At 42.0% G+C, this 19,827-nt stretch overlaps 1 protein-coding gene across 1 annotated transcript in view; it reads left to right on the top strand.

Moving 5' to 3' along the window:
- The window catches only part of ush2a (Usher syndrome 2A (autosomal recessive, mild)), a 1,262,450-nt gene that overhangs the window by 226,396 nt on the left and 1,016,227 nt on the right, over nt 1-19,827 (top strand). Inside the window, exons 12-13 of the mRNA XM_068045693.1 lie at nt 6,949-7,144; nt 9,115-9,756. Coding sequence (XP_067901794.1) covers nt 6,949-7,144; nt 9,115-9,756 — 838 coding nt within the window. The remainder of the gene's footprint in view (nt 1-6,948; nt 7,145-9,114; nt 9,757-19,827) is intronic.

The raw sequence follows: 19,827 nt of genomic DNA, 5'->3' as shown, positions 1-19,827 counted from the left end.
AAAGCATATGAATGTTAAGTATGAGTCCTGATTAATAGAGATTATTGATAGGTGATTGATGGGCTGTGGTGATTTGAGCAGTGGCTGAGGTTTCTGGTGCATTTGAAGATGGATTCACTGACTGGGCCATTTGAGTGAGGTCATTAAACTTCATGCAGCACTGAACCATGTCCTCGGGGCTTGATTCCTGGTATTGATCTCCAGGCTATCTGTTGCCATGCCCTTTTGCCCTTTGTGTCTGGGGGATCTCCTTCATCCCTACAAGTAGAGGACATCACTTCTCCTTTCCACCTCCAGTGCCAAGATCTCCTGTGCAGCATCTGAAATCCTTGGAGCTCACTCTCTCCCCTATTGTGTCATTGCTTACTCTCTCCCAGGTCAGATTCTTTTCAACCATGATTTGCAGCACTTGCTCCAGCCATCATGCACTGCTCCTTTAAGCAGTGCAGGTAAGTTTTATGTGGTGCTTGCCACTCAATACTGGCCCCTTGCTGATTCATCCAAAATAGTTATCATTAACTGAACACAGATCATGGAAATAAGCAGGCAGCACAATGTTGGTGCACTGCCTACATTGCAATTAACGGACACGTGTTAATCTTGCATCATGATCCTCACGCCCGTTTCCAGGGGCAGTCATCAGTCATAGTAAGCACTCCCCCACCCTAATCTAGGGCTTGTACTAATATTAAACATTACTCTAATATTCCCTTTAGGATCTAACTACATCGATGAGATACCTCTAAACCACCTTTTTCTCAATGAAAATCTACGGTAGCCATATGAACAAATGAATGAATTTGTATAGCACTTTTCATATCCTTGGGACATTTCAAAGCACTTCACAGTAATTAAGTACTTTTTGAAGTGTAGCCACTGTTGTAATATAGAGAAGCATGACAATCAACTTGCATGCAGTAAGGCTCCATAAACAGGAATGAGACAAATGACCAGATAATCTGCGCGAGTGTTGTAGTTTGAGGTATAAATGTTGATCAGGGCAATGCAAAAGCTGTGCTTCTCCTTTTTGAATAGTGTCAGCACAACAGAGTGTAGCACTGAGCTACATGTATATATCAACTGATCAGCCAATCCTGAGATAAATTCTTCTATCAAATGGTATCATCATTCCTTTGTTTGACTATGGTAGGGTTACATAGCAAGAATACCCACATTTGCTGTTATTGTTCATAGTGCTGCTTCAAACCCTAGTAATGCCTGTCAGACATCTCAAAGCCAATAAAGTACTTGTGAATTGTAGTCATTGTTGTCATGTAGGAAATGTGGAAGTCAATTTGTACGTAGCTAGCTCCCACAAACAGCAATGTGGTAATGACCATTTTTGTGATGTTGATTGAAGTACTTTACATCAAAAATAACATCTCAAATGACTTTTTCCTTTTAGAGAATATGCTGATATTAGTGTTTTAAGACAGATTAGAGCAGTGCGATTTAAATACTTAGCTGTATTACAAATAAAACAAAATATGGAAAGCATTTCCATAATACATTCTTCTTCACATAACATTTCCTTGTAGCACAGGTGCTCAACTCCATTTACCAACTTAATTGCCTTTCTTTGTGCTTCCTCTAAAACCAGAATGTCCTCCTGTGGTTAAGTGCCTAGAACTGTATGCACTTCTCTAGGGAAACATGAGTGCTTTGTACAAACCAACCAGCTTGGTTGCTCTAACCCTTGAGCTATACTTCCCAGGATCCTGTTTGTCATCTTCACCAATTCTGTCCACTGTACTAATTTTGATATAGTTAAATTTTAGACCTGATGGTTTAAAAGATAAGTGAAGTTTAATAACATACCATTAGCATGCAATGATATTTTGAATCCTGACCCTCCAGGCTGCACTCAAAAAATATATGAGCCTTTCTTGGTTATTAATATGTATGTTTTATACAGGGAAAAGCACAAAGATGTCAGAGAGAAACAGGAATAAAGCCAGAAACTAAACAGCTGCAACAAAAATTGGATAGACATGGCATAAAACAGAGCAATTAAGAAAAGGAAAGGATAACGAATTAAATTGAAACATCTAACTCAAAAGTAAATCACAATTTCAGTGAGTGTATTTTTCAAAAACTCAATCTAAAAGTGTTTTGTGTTTATAACAAATCACAAATTATATAAATAAATTATATGAAATTGTGAAGCATATATATATGTATGTAAAACAGTGAGTAAATTTCCTGCTGCTACTAACAATTTTGACCGCTGCTGGTCCACTTTCCACCCAAAACAATGAGGATGGGGGTGCAGTGTGTCTGCTCGTTGCGAAAGGTGGCAAATAATTGCTTCCCATCACTTTCCAGGTAAGTGGCTGTGAGGGGTTTCAGGAGGGTGTTACGGGAGAGAAGAGGGATGGAGGGAGATTCTAGGCAGGGGAAGCTGTGATTTTCCTTGTGTGGCCTAGAAAGTTTTTGACCTACCTTTTGGCTTCTTCATCCTTCTTGACAGCTGCTGACCTGCTTTCACATTGTGCGAAGGCTGCAGTGAGGTCCCTGTTCAGACTTTGGCTAAAATACAATTGGGATCCTAATGATGTAATAGGATCCCAATTTGCTTAAATTCTTAAGGCCCCCGTCCTGCTTCAGACGGTTGCCTCAACCATCTGTATAAGCCTGCAGCCTAAGATTGCAAGTGGCAATAAAGGGACAGTAATTTCTAAATTGTCTTTTTTTCACGCCAGTTTTGTCTGCTTCCTTGCTCTCCTGAAGGCATTGATTTAATGGGTGCCAGTCACTCTGCAGTACTTCAAAGTACTGTTTATTTATGAGGAGTCTTAATAGAGAGTGATGCCAGACTATTCAAATACAAGTTGCATCATTGACAAGGCAATTCTGCTTTTTCTAGTTGTTTACACATGGCCATTTCCAACAAGAGAGTCATTAGATAGGAATCAGAAGAGGGAACCATCCTCACAACCTAGAGACTTGAGATGAATTGTAATGCTGTAGAGCTGACTGAGATCAGCGAACAGCTGAAAGCAGGGATCAAACGTAGGACCTCTGTAGTCCATAATTGACTCTAATACTCAGGATGTAAACTAAATGAACAATTGACAGTGTCAACTTGAAGTTTTTATGAAATGAGTTCAGTTTAATTTAGTTTTCACTTTGATTTTCATGAATCCCATTCTGAATAGTAGCCTTTTGCGAAATTTCTTGATCACACAGATACTGTGGCCACCATCTTATTGTCTTTAAAAGGCACATTGCATATCATGGATCCTTCCCAGTGACAGAATTTTACAGTGGCCATCTGTACTGTTTTCCATCGTTCCAGAGCTTTTTGATGTGTGAAATCTGTTCCAAACACAGGACACTATCTCAGTATCACCCTCTTGTTTACTGAAAGGCAATTCTAATTACCTATTGAGCAAAGAGACCTAAAGTTCCAATTTATTACAGAGGTACTCCTGTCAGATCGAGAACTGAACATGGGCAAACATCACCTTCAAGACCACTGCCATATCATCAAGCAGTGTTGCTCATCAGCTTGGATGGCAGGGGGAAAGCTGATAGATTGTAACACAGATCAGCCATGATTGAATTGAATGGCAGAATAGGCTTTGGGGCTGAATTATCTACCCCTATTCCAATGTTTCTAAATTTCCTACAGTAATGTCCATTAATTTTCCAACCTGTAGGATTGACTTATAGTGCAACATGAATTACTGTTGGTTTTGGTCAAGGGACAGAATATTCTGGCCAACAATTTACACACAAATGATTTAATTGCCCTCCCCACCAGTGTTGTGCCTCGTATCCCGGATGGGGATCCGAAGGCGCGGGAGTGCCAGCCGCCGGACTGAAGATTGCGGCGGGAGATCAGGAGACGACGCAAGATTAATTAATTCAATTATTTAAATTGTGGTCCCATCAACGACCGGCGGGGGAGTTCCCATGAGGCCTCCCCACCGCCAGTAATATCGGGCTGGCTCTGCCGGTCTCTAGGTCCCTGGCGGGCCTCATCCGGGGCCATCTTCAGGCCTCCCCAGCCACAGATCCTGACGTCAAGGCCTGCTTCAAATCCAATCCCAGTATTCTTCCTGCAAGAGCATAGGAATTTCTGTACAACTTACAAATCCAGCCAATAAAAACATTGCTGAAGCTTGAAGCTTGCAGATTAATGGAAAGAGAAAACCACTCTTTAGTCTTTATGAAGTTAGTCTTTAACACCATTAAAGGATACCATCAACTGAGTGTACAGACTTTTCAGATGCCATAACAAGGTTACAAAACCAGTGCCAATTTATTATAACACAAACAAGAAATGCTGAAAATATTCAGCAGGTCTGGCAGCATCTGTGGAGAGAGAAGCAGAGTTAACGTTTCAGGTCAGTGACCCTTCATCAGAACTGGCAGATATTAGAAATGTAAAAGGTTTTAAGCAAGTCAGGTGGGGGTAGGGCAAGAGATAACAAAAGAGAAGGTGTTGGTAAGACAACGTCACAGAGAATAACTGACCAGAAGGTCATGGAGCAAAGGCAAACGGTATGTTCATGGTGAGCTGAAAGACAAAACATTAGAACAGAGAGGGTGTTAATGGATAGAAAACTGAGCAGCCTGGCCCCAAGCACAACATGAAAAAAACAGTGGGTAGGCACAGTAGAAACAAACTAAAATAAAATAAACACAAAAAATAAAAAATAACAAAAACTAAAAAGGGGGGGGGGGGCCGTCATGCTCTGAAATTATTGAACTCAATGTTCAGTCCAGCAGGCTGTAGCGTGTCTAATCGGTAAATGAGGTGCTGTTCCTCGAGCTTGTGTTGATGTTCTCTGGAACACTGCAGCAATCCCAGGACAGAGATGTGAGCATGACATGGGCGTCACAGTGGCGCAGTGGTTAGCACTGCAGCCTCACAGCTCCAGGGACCTGGGTTCGATTCTGGGTACTGCCTGTGCGGAGTTTGCAAGTTCTCCCTGTGTCTGCGTGGGTTTTCGCAGGGTGCTCCGGTTTCCTCCCACATCCAAAAAGACTTGCAGGTGATAGGTAAATTGGCCATTATAAATTGCCCCTAGTGTAGGTAGGTGATAGGGAATATGGGGTTACTGTAGGGTTAGTATAAATGGGTGGTTGTTGGTCAGCACAGACTCGGTGGGCCGAAGGGCCTGTTTCAGTGCTGTATCTCTAAATAAATAAAATAAATAAAATGACAGCAGAGGGGAGTGTTGAAATGGCCAGAAACTGGAAGCTCAGGCTTTCGGACTGAGTGGCGGTGTTCCACAAAGCGGTCACCCAGTCTGCGTTTGGTCTCTTCAATGGAGAGGAGACCACATTGTGAGCAGCGAATACAGTATACTAAATTGAAAGAAGTACAAGTAAATCGCTGCATCACCTGAAAGGAGTGTTTGGGGCCTTGAATAGTGAGAAGAGAGGAGGTAAATGGGCAGGTATTACACTACCTGCGATTGCAGGGGAAGGTGGTGGGGGTAATGGAGGAGTGGACCAGGGTATCGCGGAGGGAACGATCCCTTCGGAATGCTGACAGGGGAAGGGAGGGGAAGATGCGTTTGGTAGTGCCATCATACTGGAGGTGGCGGATATGGAGTCTGGTGGGGTGGAAAGTGAGGATCAGGGGAACCCTGTCGCGGTTCTGAGAGGGAAGGGAAGGGGTGAGGGTAGAGGTGTGGGAAATGGGCCGGACACGGTTGAGGGCTCTGTCCCCCAGAGTGGGGGGGAATCCTCGATTGAGGTAAAAGGAAGACCTATCAGAAGCACTGTCATGGAAGGTAGCATCATCAGAGCAGATGCGTTGGAGACGGAGAAACTGGGAAAATGGAATGGAGTCCTTACAGGAGGCAGGATGTGAAGAAGTATAGTCGAGGTTGCTGTGGGAGTCGGTGGGCTTATAATGAATATTAGTAGACAGCCTATCCCCAGAGATGGAGACAGAGAAGTTGAGGAAGGGAAGGGAAGTGTCGGAGATGGACCATGTAAAGGTGAGAGAAGGGTGGAAATTAGAAGCAAAGTTTATTAAGTTTGTCTAGCCAAAATGGACAAGCTCAGGAAGCGCCCCTCTGATTAGTTGGCAAGGAATTTAGCCAAGATATTATTGAAAGTCTTAATGAAGAGGATAGAAATGTAATTAACTTTGTTCAATAAAACTTAGCATCCTCTGTAGATGACTTTACGAAGCATCTAGAGAAGGTATTGGTACCTTACACTTGCTGTTACTCTGCTCAAGATGTCTATTACATTTTTTTAAAAAGTGTAATGTTATATTGTGTGTACAGAATTTAACATCTGTTCACAGTGTCAAGTTATGGTGCATTATTAGAAATAAACTTTATACCTTTTGACATCTCTCTCGATTTTTATATCTGTTGACTTCAATGGAAATAAAAATCGAGAGATGTAACTTGGGCTGCTGACTTATATCACCCATTTTCCACTATCGCATAAAGTCAAGATCTACTCTATTGAGTTTGTAAATACTTTGTTGCTTACTTTATACTGCAGTAGCAAAGTATTATATTCAGGGTTTCAAAACCTACAAAATATTTTCAGACTACGGAGAATACAATCATTTCAGCCTATCTGCTGCAAAATTAAATCAATCTTAAAATGAAGTTTTAATTCAATGAAGAAATGAATGAAAAATTACAGATCAGTTTCTGATAGTCACATAGATGAAATATTAGTTAAGTCGTCCTTGTATTTCATTCATTATTTATATTTACTATTTTTGAGTTTATATTTTCCTTATTTATGTCTTCTATTTCATAGTTTACCACTTTCCCCCTTCTATTTCTATTTGTTGAAATATCTTTCCTTTTCATGGTTTTTCTCTTCTCTCATTGGTTTTTCTCTCTCTATTGTTCATTTCACTTTCTCTTTATTCTCCTTTCTGGCTGACATTTTGGTTAGAAATATAGCAAAACAAATCATCTGCTTCCACTCATCCCAGCATATTTTTAATCTCTTTAGATTGGAGGCCAGTGTAAATGCAAGAGACGCGTGTCTGGCAGACAGTGTAATCAGTGCCAGGATGGATTCTATAATCTGCGCTTCTCAGACCCTGATGGCTGCAGTCCTTGTAACTGTAATACCTCTGGGACAGTGAATGGAGATATTACCTGTCACCAAAATTCAGGTCAATGCAAGTGCAAAGCAAATGTTATCGGTAGGTGAAATATAAGATTTTGTGTATCATAACCTGCTAGTTATGAATTTGACCCAAAGTCTGTCAGTCACTAGCCATTCTAATGAAGATATTAAACAAATATTTGCTAAACATCTCCGACACATGTGCAAGGTTATAATTGTCTAATATATTCTGAACACACAAGCCAACTTAATAGTTGCTGTTAAAGTCCAGTTTAAAGTATTCCTTCAAAGGGTTTGCAGGCAGTGAGGTACATTGTGATGAATCTTTTTCATTCTGTTATGAAATGCAAGAGACTTAACATTACTTCAAAGATCATATATTTGTGGTTAGTTATCAAGGGCCAGATAATTTTAATTTTGCAATTCACTGCCAAGTTGATTATAACAAACTACCATATTCTCTGTTATTTATCATGTTTTTGTGATCCTTTCTTTTATGTTTTGTGGTTCCCATAGGTATTTTCAGAAATTAGATTTGATTATAGCAATTTGTTACCTGCAACTTATTTGAAAGTAGTAACAGCTACATAGGGCAAAATTTATCAAGTGCTCGAAATACATTGTGTGTATAATGTACTTTGAAATTTTGATGTATGGGAATATTATGCAGGGAGCATTCCTGATAAAGTGTGCTTTGCATTGTAGCAGAACATGTCCCAGTCTATACATATGGATCAAAAAAAATTACCATTTCATTTGCATAACAGTTAGCTGTAAATGCTGCTGCTAAAATGGACCCTGATGAAAGCTAATGTGGATTGTAATGAACAGTATTAAGCAACAGAGCAGAGATGTGAAAAAGACTTATATAATGTGATCAGTTTTGATATTGAAGAATGTTTGATAATCTTTTCTGCTGTGCTGGAAAAAAATCTTTATTGCTCTTATTATTTTTACCTTTTGTTATCAAGCTGAGCTCCATAAATAGAATATGATAAAGCAAGAAATGGCTGAATTGTATTCTGGGTGATGCATTGCTTTTTAGAACCTTATATCCATTTTATCTCTATTACCATCATTGCTGTTTCCTTGTTATGCACAAAAGGAACTTCATAACATCATTACATTTTGAAGTATGTGGTACAAGAGTGATGCACAAGAGGTTGATTTTTACTACAGTTAATATGGTTGTACAATTGTGTTGTAAATGAATTATTCAATACAAAGAAATTTGTAAAGTAGGTCACTTATCTAGAATAAAAAGTGACAGGTAGAGATTGTACCTTAAATGCCTAATGGATCTGGAAACCTCTCCCTACTTTCTTGTTAACCCTGTAAGAAACTGAACGCGATGCCCTGTAGGCTTTGCTCAGTAACACAGGAGACAGATTAGCTGTCATGAACATGCATGACAAATTCAAATAAGTGCTATGTATATTTTTAGAAATGATGAGGTGAATCCCTCTAGACTGATTTTAATAGTTTGGAATGAGTCATAACTCTTTTCACAATACAGTTACTTTAAAATTTGTAGTGTTGCTGGTACTTGTATTTTTCTTACTGAAATTAAATGTTACGCCTTAGGTAAGTCATCAATCATAGTGCAAGTAGTTGCTTTCTGCTGAACTTTTTCCTGCATTTTTATTCTAGTGTAATATTTTATTTCACATACAATGTTTTCAAGTACAACAGATATTTGCATTTTTTAAAATAAAGAAAATGTAATTAACTTGTTGGATGTCTATTGTAACTGAAGGCAAGGAAATGTTATTCAGATACAAGGGAAACTACTCTAAAAGTAAGACTTCTGTATTTTTTTTTTTACTGCTTTTTCTTTTTTTGTTAGTCCCCAAAATTAATCCTGAAAGGTTTAAAAACCAAAAGTTATTACATTTTAAAAGATATATTTAGGAATATCTGCAATTAATATTTGAACATTAACAATTTTTTTAAGGATCAAAGTGCAGATATGGGCAAGTGTGGATAAAAATTGATTTCTAGTTCTTGTTTTTCTTAGGCCTTACATTTATTTTAAACTTATTTCAGGAATAACATGCGAACACTGCAGCTTTGGTTTCAAACTACTAAACAGTTCAAACTCAGATGGATGTGAATCATGTAACTGCAATATCAATGGTTCTGAGAACCAGTACTGTAACCCATACAGTGGTCAGTGTAACTGTAAGGCAAACATCAGAGGATTTCAGTGTGACATTTGCATGGATAATTTCTATGGACTTGATGCTGGTGGCTGCAAACCTTGTGAGTGTGAATCAGCAGGGTTTGTCCTTGAAACCATGTGTGACTCTAAAACAGGTCAGTGTGTTTGTAAATCTAACGTTGGAGGACAGCGGTGTGACATTTGCCTGGATGGGTATTACGGTCTACATTTGAGTAACTCCTTGGGCTGCTTACCTTGCAATTGTGACACAGCAGGTACAATGAATAGATCAACGAATTGTGACAGATCCACAGGGCAGTGTCTGTGTAAAACCAATGTTACAGGCTTACATTGTGACCAGTGTGTTCCTCATACCTTCAACCTTAGCTCATCCAACCATGAAGGCTGTCAGTGGTGTAACTGTGATCCTGCAGGGACAGTGGAAGGAACTGTCTGTGACCAAAGCAATGGTCAGTGTGTTTGCCAGTTGAATCGCCGTGGAAAACAGTGTGACCAATGTAGGCCAGGTAAGTGACAATACAGCATGATAAAGATAAAAGCACATTGAATTCAAGATGTAGTGAGTGAGTGGGAAATTCTGGTACTTCAGTCAGTGTAGGAATAGAATTGATCCCTGTTTTGTGCTGATGTTGAAGTTTTTCAGACTCAGGACACAGCAATTACCTCCTGTGTTCTTGGGTTAAGGATAAGAAAAATCGATTATGGTTTCTATTCTTCTTTGCTATTCAAAGTAGAACATCCTTTTCTGATAATGTGTGCAAGATCTGAATATATAACTTTTGTCAATAGCTACAAGACAGCAAATATAACTAGTGTAACTTCTATGAAACTGCTAAAGTGTACTTTATAATTGTAACTTTTGACCCCCTTTAAATTCTGCAATGTAGTTTAAATATACAAAGTTCCTCCAATAAGCATATACCCAATCTCAGCCACTTGGCATAACATATCAACTGAACCCAGAAATAATGGGTAGGTTCAGGAGCATTCAGTTTGGGTGCAATTCTGAAATGTTCTGCCAAAACAAACATTCACCTGCTAAACAGTCTACAGTTTGCATAGTTACAATTTGCTACTATTAACAATGAGTCAATACTAATGTTCAAAAGAGAAATGGTTAAGTACTTGAAGGCAAAAGATTTTCAGGGCTATGGGAAAAGAACAGGGGAGGGGGATTAATTGCACAGTCCTACCAAAGAGCTGGCACAGGCACTATGGGCTGAATGGCATCTTTCTGTGCTGTATGATTCTACAATTCTATCAGCATGAAATTTGATTGGTAGGGCCTATTGACTGAATGCGGTTTGGAGTATGAAATGGCATCTGCGGCGTGTGTCCACATTTTTAGGACAAGTTGCACCACAGAGCAGGCAAATCATAATGTTAATCTGACACCAGCGTTTGCATTTTGGAGCTCAACACTCCAGCTAATGCCATTGCTTAACTGCACAGTTGAACACGTGTGCAACAGCAGGAAGGGCCCCCTCCCACTCCTGCCCTTCCAAACAGCACTATTGAAAGGGATCATTAACTATTTACAGGTCTTTTGCTGGTTGATTTCTCCTGGCTGTTCCTTCTATTCTACAAGTTTTTGGTGCTTTCTATAGTTGTTTAAAGTTGCCAGAGACTATAGGTAGTGGTGTGGCAGGTGCAAAAAGAGTTTTTACTACTTCTAGGCTTCTGCACAGACCAGTTGCTCCCAGACATGGGAACACTAGCATACCCATAGAATACAGTATGACTTGGAAAATGAACAGAGGCCATGCATAGCAGGACAAGCTGCTGGAAGAAGGAGCTGGAAGAGTGGGAGAAGGGCTGTCAGCAGGAGGACAGATCCATCCAGAGTGTTCGGAAAGCAGTTCTCCAACCTCCCCCTCAATGAGGTACAAAGTATGTGACATCTGGGCTTTAGTAAGGAGATCCTCGCTGAAATTTGCCACCTGCTGCAGCCACACTTGTAGCCTCACAGCAGGGCAAGGACCACATTGGCAGTGGTTGTGAAAGTGACTGTGGTAATGAACTTTTATGTATCTGGCTCCTTCCAGGCAGGAGTTGGAGATATTAGCAACATCCTACAGTCGCCGGCCACTGTTCCGTGAGGGAGGTCACTGATGCTGTATTCATTGAGAGCTAAGTACAAAGGTCATCGACCTGAAATGTTAACTCTCTGTTTCTGGCTCCACAGATGCTGCCAGACCTGCTGAGTATTTCCAACATTTTCTGTTTTTATTTCAGATTTCCAGCATCCACGGTATTTTGCTTTTATTACATTTCATTCTCTCTTGCCAGAATGAAGCATGAAGAGCGAGCATATAGCTTACCTGGATTGCAGGCATCCCCATGGTGCAGGGTGCCAATGACTGCATGAACATTGCTTTGCGGGCACTGCATATCAACTTTGTCCTATACCATAACTGAAAGCACACACAAACTGAAAACACTCCCTCAACGTCCAGCTAATGTGTGACCATATGCAGAGAATCATGCAGTTCAGTGCTCGGTATCCAGAATCAGGGCAGCCATGATGCCCTCATTCTATGACTGTCCGTTGTGCCAGCTGCATTTGAGCCACCACAGCAAACTAAATGGTGGTTTCTGTGCGACAAGGGCTATCCACTGACATCATGGCTGATGACTCCTGTGTGCAACCCATAAAGCAAAAGCAAAGCTGCGATAGAGCAGACCATTAGCATGCTGAAACAATACTTCTGCCTGGCCAACTCTGGAAGAGATTGGAAAGAGCAGTATTAAGGTGCATGTTGATCTGTTACATGCTGCACAACTGCACTATTATAAAGGGTAGCCCTTGCTCCCAGCTATAAAGCAAGCAGATCAGGAGCTGGAACATGAGAAGGAAGAGGAGGAGCAGGTGGAGGACCAGGAGGAGGAGGGAAAGGAAGAGAGGAGGCTAAAGAAAGGAGGCTAATTTTAGAGCCCCTTTCTGGCCAGGCTATCATGAAGAACTCATCTGAGCATGATTCTAGTAATCGCAACACAAATTCTCCAATCATCAACAGTCCCACACCTTCCCTTCCCTCTGTCACTAACTATCAGTGTCTGCTTCGCCACAATGCAAAAATAAAAGCCACCACAAGATAAACATTCCAAAGCAAATTTAGAAAACAAATCACTCCACAGTGCATGCAAAAGTAAACTGTTCACCCTTGTGCATTATCTTTGTGTTTGTCTTTCTGTGCCTGTCCTAGTGCCGCTAGGCTGGCTGTTTCCCCGCCCCCCCCCCCCCCCACTCCCAAGTACAGTTCTCATCTCTGCTACCTTAAGTCCAAGGGACATAGACTTGAAGCCATATGGCAGACATCTGGTTAAGCCATTCACTGCCACATCTGGCTGGACCATGTAAAGCGCTATCGGGTACGGCTCTCGTCTGTGAAAACTGCTTACTATTCCAAGATCATCCTGTAATGAAAAGGCAACCCCTAGCTTCTTTACACTATTGCAAGCCATCTTCTCCACCCTCACCTCCAATGACAAGTGCGAGGAGCTCATGGATTTCTTTGTCACCAAGATTGAGACCATCCAATCAGTTGTCTCTGCCACTTTCCTCACTTCCCCTAGCCCACCAGGCTGAACTTCCACTAAAGCTCCCCTATACCTTAGTTCTGAACTTGTATCTTTCCCTTGTTTCTCTCCTAACTCCTCTCATGCCCTTTCTGAGCTCATTTTGTCCGAGACCCACCGCCTGCTCTCTCGACCCTATTCCCACTAAACTACTGACCATCAACACATCTATAGACGAAGGCACGCGAGTTGTCTAATGACCCAGAGGAGTCTCTCCCATCAGGAGCCAACAAAACATGATCTACTTGACTGTGTGTCAATCTCCTCAGGATTGGTGTTGGCCACTATAAAGCCCTTATGCAGAAGTTGGGATACAGACAAACAAATTCTGTCAATTGTGACTGTGGAGAGGCATCCCAAACAATGAAACATCTCCTAGAGTGTCCTTTACTACCAGAGCCATGCACACCTGAAGATCTGATGGTCTTCAACTCTCGAGCCAGAGCCTGTGTGGAACAGTGGCGAGGGAAGATATAGCGACATGACAAGAGAAGGAGACTGACCACCCATTTTGTGCTGTCCCATCAATTATTGAATCACTTGCACTTGTCGAGAACTAACTGTACCAGACCTGGTTCATGGCTGTTAGTTTTAGGTTCCAAAGGTATTTTGTAGATTATCAAGTTTGATATGTTTTGCAAGTGCTGCAAAATAAACAAGCTGACATTCATTCTTGGAATGTGGGCATCGTTGGCAAGGCCATCATTTATTGTCCATCATTGGAGAAGTTGGTGCTTTGCCTTTAACCACTGCATAGTAGTTTCATACAATTGAGTAGGTCACTTCAGAGAACTGTTAAGAGGTCTTATTGGTGCACGACTGAAGTCATATATGGACTAGACCAGTTAAAGACAGCAGGTTTCCCTCCCTAAAGAATATTAGTGAACCAGTTGGGTTTTTCTTACAATCCAATAGCTTCGCAGTCGCATTTACTGATACTTTTATTTCCATCATTTTAACTGAATTCAAATTCTCTAATTGCCATGGTGAGATTTGTACTTCTAGGGCAGAATTTTTATTTCAATAAGAGGGCAGAAACAGGGCCAAGCAGTCATTTATACCTGCCCCTACAGTCGGCATGCCTGTTCCCCAACACAAAATTTAAAGCTCAAGCACGCTCAAAGTTTAAAAGGCTCTGCCGAATGCCAGAGGAGCTAACCCCCCGCCCCCCCCCCCCCCCCCCCCCACCCCACCCATCCACCCACCCCAAAACCGCTAACTGGCCGGTTAAGCTTCTTAACAAGCTTGTTGTCAGCTAAAAGAGGGCCAGTTCTGAATTTTCTTTTCAAAGGCACAAGATCCATGCAGGGTCTGAACCATAACGGAGGAGGTGCAAACAAAGTGGGAGGTTCTATTAAAGAAGGAAGGCTCAGAAAAAGCCCTCAATCCCAGGTAACCAGTTGTACAGAGTCAGGAATATTTTCTGTCATATCTCCTCACTCTTGACAAGGGCATTTTGGTGGGGTGGGGGGGGGGGGCAACTTTAGGTGGGTGGTGGATGGGATCCTCACAGGTTCATGAGAGGGGTGTTCGGGAAGACTGCACATTCCAATAGAAAGGAAAGAAGAATGTAACAGGAAATGGAATTAAGCTACTCAGAGAAAGGAGTGACTAATGATGAGGAACAGCGTCTCCAGGAGCAGAGGCCGACCTCTGGGCATCAGGGGCACAGGGGTCAGGAACGAGAGGCAGGAAGACAGCGAAGATGATTCCCTCAGCAGAGGGTCTGCTGCCAAGGGAGAAGCTACCTAGACATTCTGGAGTGTAGGTGCTGCAGAAGGCTGTGCCTGTCCAGGTAGATGGTTGCTGACTTGTGTGCCCTCATTGAGGGTCATCCAAGGGTTTGCAGGGACTGTTGCCATGGCCTTCCTGTGGCTGTAAAAGTCGCAGTGGCTTTGCACTTTTTTGCAACTGGGTCCTTCCAAGCAGACATTGGTGGCATCTCACAGGCAGCAACATATTGTATCATGGAAGTGACATGCTCTGTTCGAGCGGGCAGGGGATTATATTGAATTAAGGTGGATAGTGGCACTCAACCTCAAAGGGCAGTGTAATTTACTTCACTTGTCGGATTCCCTCTGGTGCAGATGATTATCGATTGCACCCATGTAGCCGTCAAGGCACCAACTGACCAGCCATTAAAATTCCTCAACAGGAAGGCATTTCACTCCTTAAACAGTCAGCTGGTATGTGACCACAGCAAGAGCTCTGTGCAGCTGTGTACACATTATCCAGGAAGGTGCCATGAAGCCTTCAGCCTCTGGCAATCACAGGTACTGGGCTGTTCATAGAGCCATCAGAAATCTGTAGTTGGCTGTTAGCGGATAAGGCTTACCCATGAGGAGATGACTGATGACTCCAGTGCGTTACCCTGCCAGAGAGGCTGAGAGACACTACAACTGATGCCTCCTGTGTACAAGGATCATCATTGAGCAGGCCATAGTCCTCCTGAAGATGAAATTCAGGTGCCTTGATCAGTCGGATGGCACCCTTTAGTACTCTTGCTCAAGGTTCTCACGCATTGTGGTGGTCTGTTGCGCACTTCATAACATGGCCCCCCAGAGAGGAGTGGAGCTTGAAGAGGGAGAAGCTTTGGAATGGCACAGCTCCTTGGAGGAGGAAGAGAAGGAGGAGGATGAGGAGGAGGCTGAAGGAGAACTGGAGAATAGTCCCCATGCTTTGCAGGGATGTCCCTGTGATACTCAGAAGGCGGAGCGCTTATCGGGATGGCAGGGACTGCAGGGCCACTCTGATCCAGACATGTTTCACCTGAGTGATACTCAGTCTGCAGGACATTTGGAGAGGAGATTCTCCTTCATCTGAGTGAGAGTAAGTATCCATTAGGAACAAAAGCCAGCAACCTTCCAATGGCACAAACACTGCAAGGTTCCAGATTCTCCACTTGACATACTTTTTTCCCCAAATACTCCTTTGCTTTGCTAACCCTTATTTCCCCTTCCCCTGTCTTTCGCCATGATGAAGATACAAGTCTGGCTTAGTGCAGCAACATGCCCAGTTTTCTATTGAATTACAGTTTAATATTTACAACAAACACACCCAAATGACCCACAAAGTGACATACCAGCGAGGTGGCCTGCACTCATGGCTGCTCCTATGAGTTGCTGCACCTGTGGCTGAGGTGGAGGGGGAGGCAGACTGCTCGATAGTGCCTAACTGCGACTGAGATGCCTGTGGCGCTTGGCCACGTCGTGGAGGTGTTGGGGAGGCACCTCCAAAGGCTGCTGCACCGGCATCACTGTAGAGCCAGCCTCTGTCATAGGATGTAACTCTACAGATGCTTCATCCATCGGAGTGGCCATAGAGGCAGAGCCCCCTGAAGAGTGGCCCATTCATCACCATCTGCCACCTCAGCCTTTTCATGGCGCCCTTGATTGTTGGAGGGACCACCAGCTGAGGCACAGCTAGCATCCACTCCATGCTTTGTTGCAACATTTGCACCACTGACTGGTCAATGCTACAGACGGCAGCATGCTTTCCGTGCATGTCCGTGCATTGTTCCTGCACCCACACTGTGTGATGCTGCATATGGCTCTCCATGAAGTTGGCCACTGTGTCTCAATGGAGGAGCTCATGCGCTCAAAGTACCTGAGACATTGTGCAACACATGAAATAAATGGACTCCTCCATTCCCATCCCATGACTCTGCAACACCTCAAGTAACTCCGGTATGTGGGCGCACAGCCACATGAGTTCTCCAGGTAGAGCCACCTATTTTGTGACCCCTTGGGCTCTGTATCTCCACTGTGCTGAGCAGGGCTGTGTCTGTCTTCCAGTCTCCAAGGGGGACTGGCCACATCCTACTCTGCCTCCCTCATATCCTCTGTCTCTGATATGATGTGCACTTCATCCTGTGTCACCTTCTCTAATAAAGCATGAAGACCCACCGAGGTGCGAGTATCTGTGTTGTGGAGGGTGTGCAAGAAAGATATGACGGTGCAGGCTCTGTGCTTCTTCCTTCTCTGACTCCTCCAGAACATGTTGACAGTATCTTGACTCCTTCCTCTCTGCAACTGGCCCTGTGGGAGGATGACAGAAGGTAGTTATGAGAAATCGGTACAATCAAAAGATGCTTAAGCTGCATGGAACAATAAGGTGACAACGTATGCATTGACAGCTCATTGCATGAGGTGATTGCTATGATTCCCTGAACCTGGAGATATTGAGATCTCTTCACGCAGTCGATGATGGACTCCCATTTCTCCATTTCCAATTTAGCGGTGACTTGCCACTCTGGCCAGATTAAGGGCCAGCTCCTCAAAATGTGTCATTGACATGAGATGAGGGACCCCCACCGTCCAAGCATGCCCTCTCGCTCTCATCGGCATTGTTTTCCCATTTGGCCTGTGAATTGAGGAAACGTGCTGTTTGGCCAATGCCTCTCTCCCTCACCACTTGTGGCTATTCATTTGATAGAATGTTACAGACTTCCCTGTAACCCACTGTCTAATAGTGCAAAGATTATGAATAATGCTTATGGGTCATTAATGCTGCTGTGCTCCTATGGTCAGGAGAACTCTATGCGCCTTCAGGATGCCCTTCTCTTTTGCATTCTGGTGACTGCTGACCAGGATGCATGCCATCTGGGTCTATCTTTGAACTCGCCTTGCCAGACCTAAGCAGGTCATTGAAACATTTCCTGCACTGGTCCCCGTTTCTTCTCACCATTCCTCTGCTGTGACCTCATGAGCCACCTCCAGCTGTACCTTCTTGGTCAGCTTTGCAGGCTTTCTTTTGCCATGCCAGGGAGCAGGATGCTTCTCCATGCTGTCACTGCCTTCGCAGCACCCTATGTGAAGCGCCAGAAAAAGTGGGAGGGAGGGGTACTACCCTGGCAGAGGGGCCCACTCTGCCCACTGCCCTCTTCTCAGCTTCAGCCTCCATTCTTGGGTGGAATAGCAACCACAGCAGTGGCTGCTGCTCATTCTTTAAATCAGGCCCACTCCTCCCTGTTTGCCACCACTAATTGGATGGCGAATGCAACTCTGGGCCAGTTAACTCTTTGTAAGTGGGTGCATTTTGATTGCATTAAATTCTCACCCCTAGTGTCTGGAATGTTAGTTCAACTTTCTGGATTACTAGTCCAGTAACATAACTACTACACTACTGCACCAATATCACCATAGGGTCTTTTCAACTTTCAAATTTACTACTCCCAGTTGCATTACTGATCTGCACAGACTGGTGGCCTTCTGATTAATGGTATTTCACTGTAGCCATAGTAGTTTCCTGAAAAAAGAGTGTGCATATAATCGGCAGCAATAGTATAGCAACAGGAATCACCTTTGTACTATCTGCAGTCTGATACCATGGTAATATGTAGAACAATTTTCTTCTGTATTTGATTGAATTTAACATGTAATTTATATAGATAAGAGTTAAATAATAGATCACCAGTAAAAATTGCCACAATAATGACTAATATAGAAGTTCGTCACAAAATAATCATTTCATTGATCTGCCAAAATGTGTAGTTAATTGTCTATTCCTTAAAATTTCATCTAGGCAAAATGTAATTTCCAAGGAATAATTGGCTTGTATTTATCACTGTTAAATTAGTTGGGATTTAATTTAGGTCCTTTCTGCAGATAAAATAAATGACAACTTGACTCTGAATAAAATTGTGATTTTATTTTACAGCTTATTCAGTCAATATAATCACAAAGTAAAAAGGAGTTTTTATTATTTTCCCATTATATAATTTTAGCCACTTTCTGATCTCTAATTCTGGCTCTCACTTATTCAAATTCTTTATCTAAACACTTTTATTTGAATAAACCAGTTAATTTGCAAACAATAGTAGCTTGTAAGCAACCCCATCAATTATTTCCACAATTTTTGAATTACTTCTAGATTAATTCTGTATGCATGAGATTATTTTTAAATCAAAAGACAAATACTGAAAAATGAGTCAAATGAATGCATAGGTATTCATACTGGCTACGAGTTAGGTTGCATTCTATTGCATTAGTTAAGCATAAATTCAGGCTTTACAATGAGAGAATGGATAATGAGCAATGAGTATGATCTACAGTGACTGTGGTGTGAAATTCCTTTTTAACAAGAAACTCAATATAATTAATATAATTAAGGAAACTTGGGATGTGTGGTTTTGAAATGTGTGGTTTCATAAATGTGATTTAATTATTGATTTAGTAAAAGAGAACAACAAGCATCTCCCATTTTCTGTTAAAACACTAATTTCTTCCTTCAATGATTTATGGTGCAGTCTTTATAATTTCACAGCGGAACATTTGTTCTGTGTTTTTGTACATTCACAGGAAGCTTATATGTTCCGACATGTAGGAACTGGATTCCATATACCATATATTTGTAATCTAAATGCAAAATTAAGAAATGGCCATAATATATTTTTAAGAAAACCTATATAATTGTATCATATTATGTTGACACAAATAAGACAAGAAGTTGCTTTTTCTTTTAAAACATTAATACCTCTGTTAAAATAGCAGATGGAGGAATGTCAAAAGAGTGCATTAAGCATTTTCCCACAAATATTACCTACAGTAATGATTAGCCTATAGATATCAAGTTGTTATACCTGTCCTGCTGTATAGTTCATCAAGGCAGCAAACATCTGATCATTCATTAGATACTGTACATGTAAAATAAAAAGGAATGTTTAAAATGAATACAAAACTGATTAAAACTATTCAATAAAGTTTTGCAACCATTTCTGAAACACTGAATTAAATAAAATGATATTGGTATTTAATTCTCTTTTTTTGTAGGCATCCTGCGCATAATGCTCTATTCATTAGGCAAATAAGCAGGCAAAAGAATTGTTCTCAGGCTTTTCTCAATGCTGCTATGTAACCAGTGGATGCATGAAAGTAGGCTGAGGTGAATTACCCAATGATCTTCCTCCCTGTCTGTGCAGAGATGCCTAGCCAAAACCTCGTATCTCCTGGTAGAGATCAGAAATGGCATTTGTGAGGAATCATGAATGTGAACCTGCA

Source organism: Heterodontus francisci, chromosome 13, assembly GCF_036365525.1.
Source record: "Heterodontus francisci isolate sHetFra1 chromosome 13, sHetFra1.hap1, whole genome shotgun sequence".
In the NCBI taxonomy this organism is placed as follows: domain Eukaryota; kingdom Metazoa; phylum Chordata; class Chondrichthyes; order Heterodontiformes; family Heterodontidae; genus Heterodontus; species Heterodontus francisci.
Note: the sequence above shows the minus strand (reverse complement) of the source record. Positions and strands in the feature narration are given on the sequence as shown.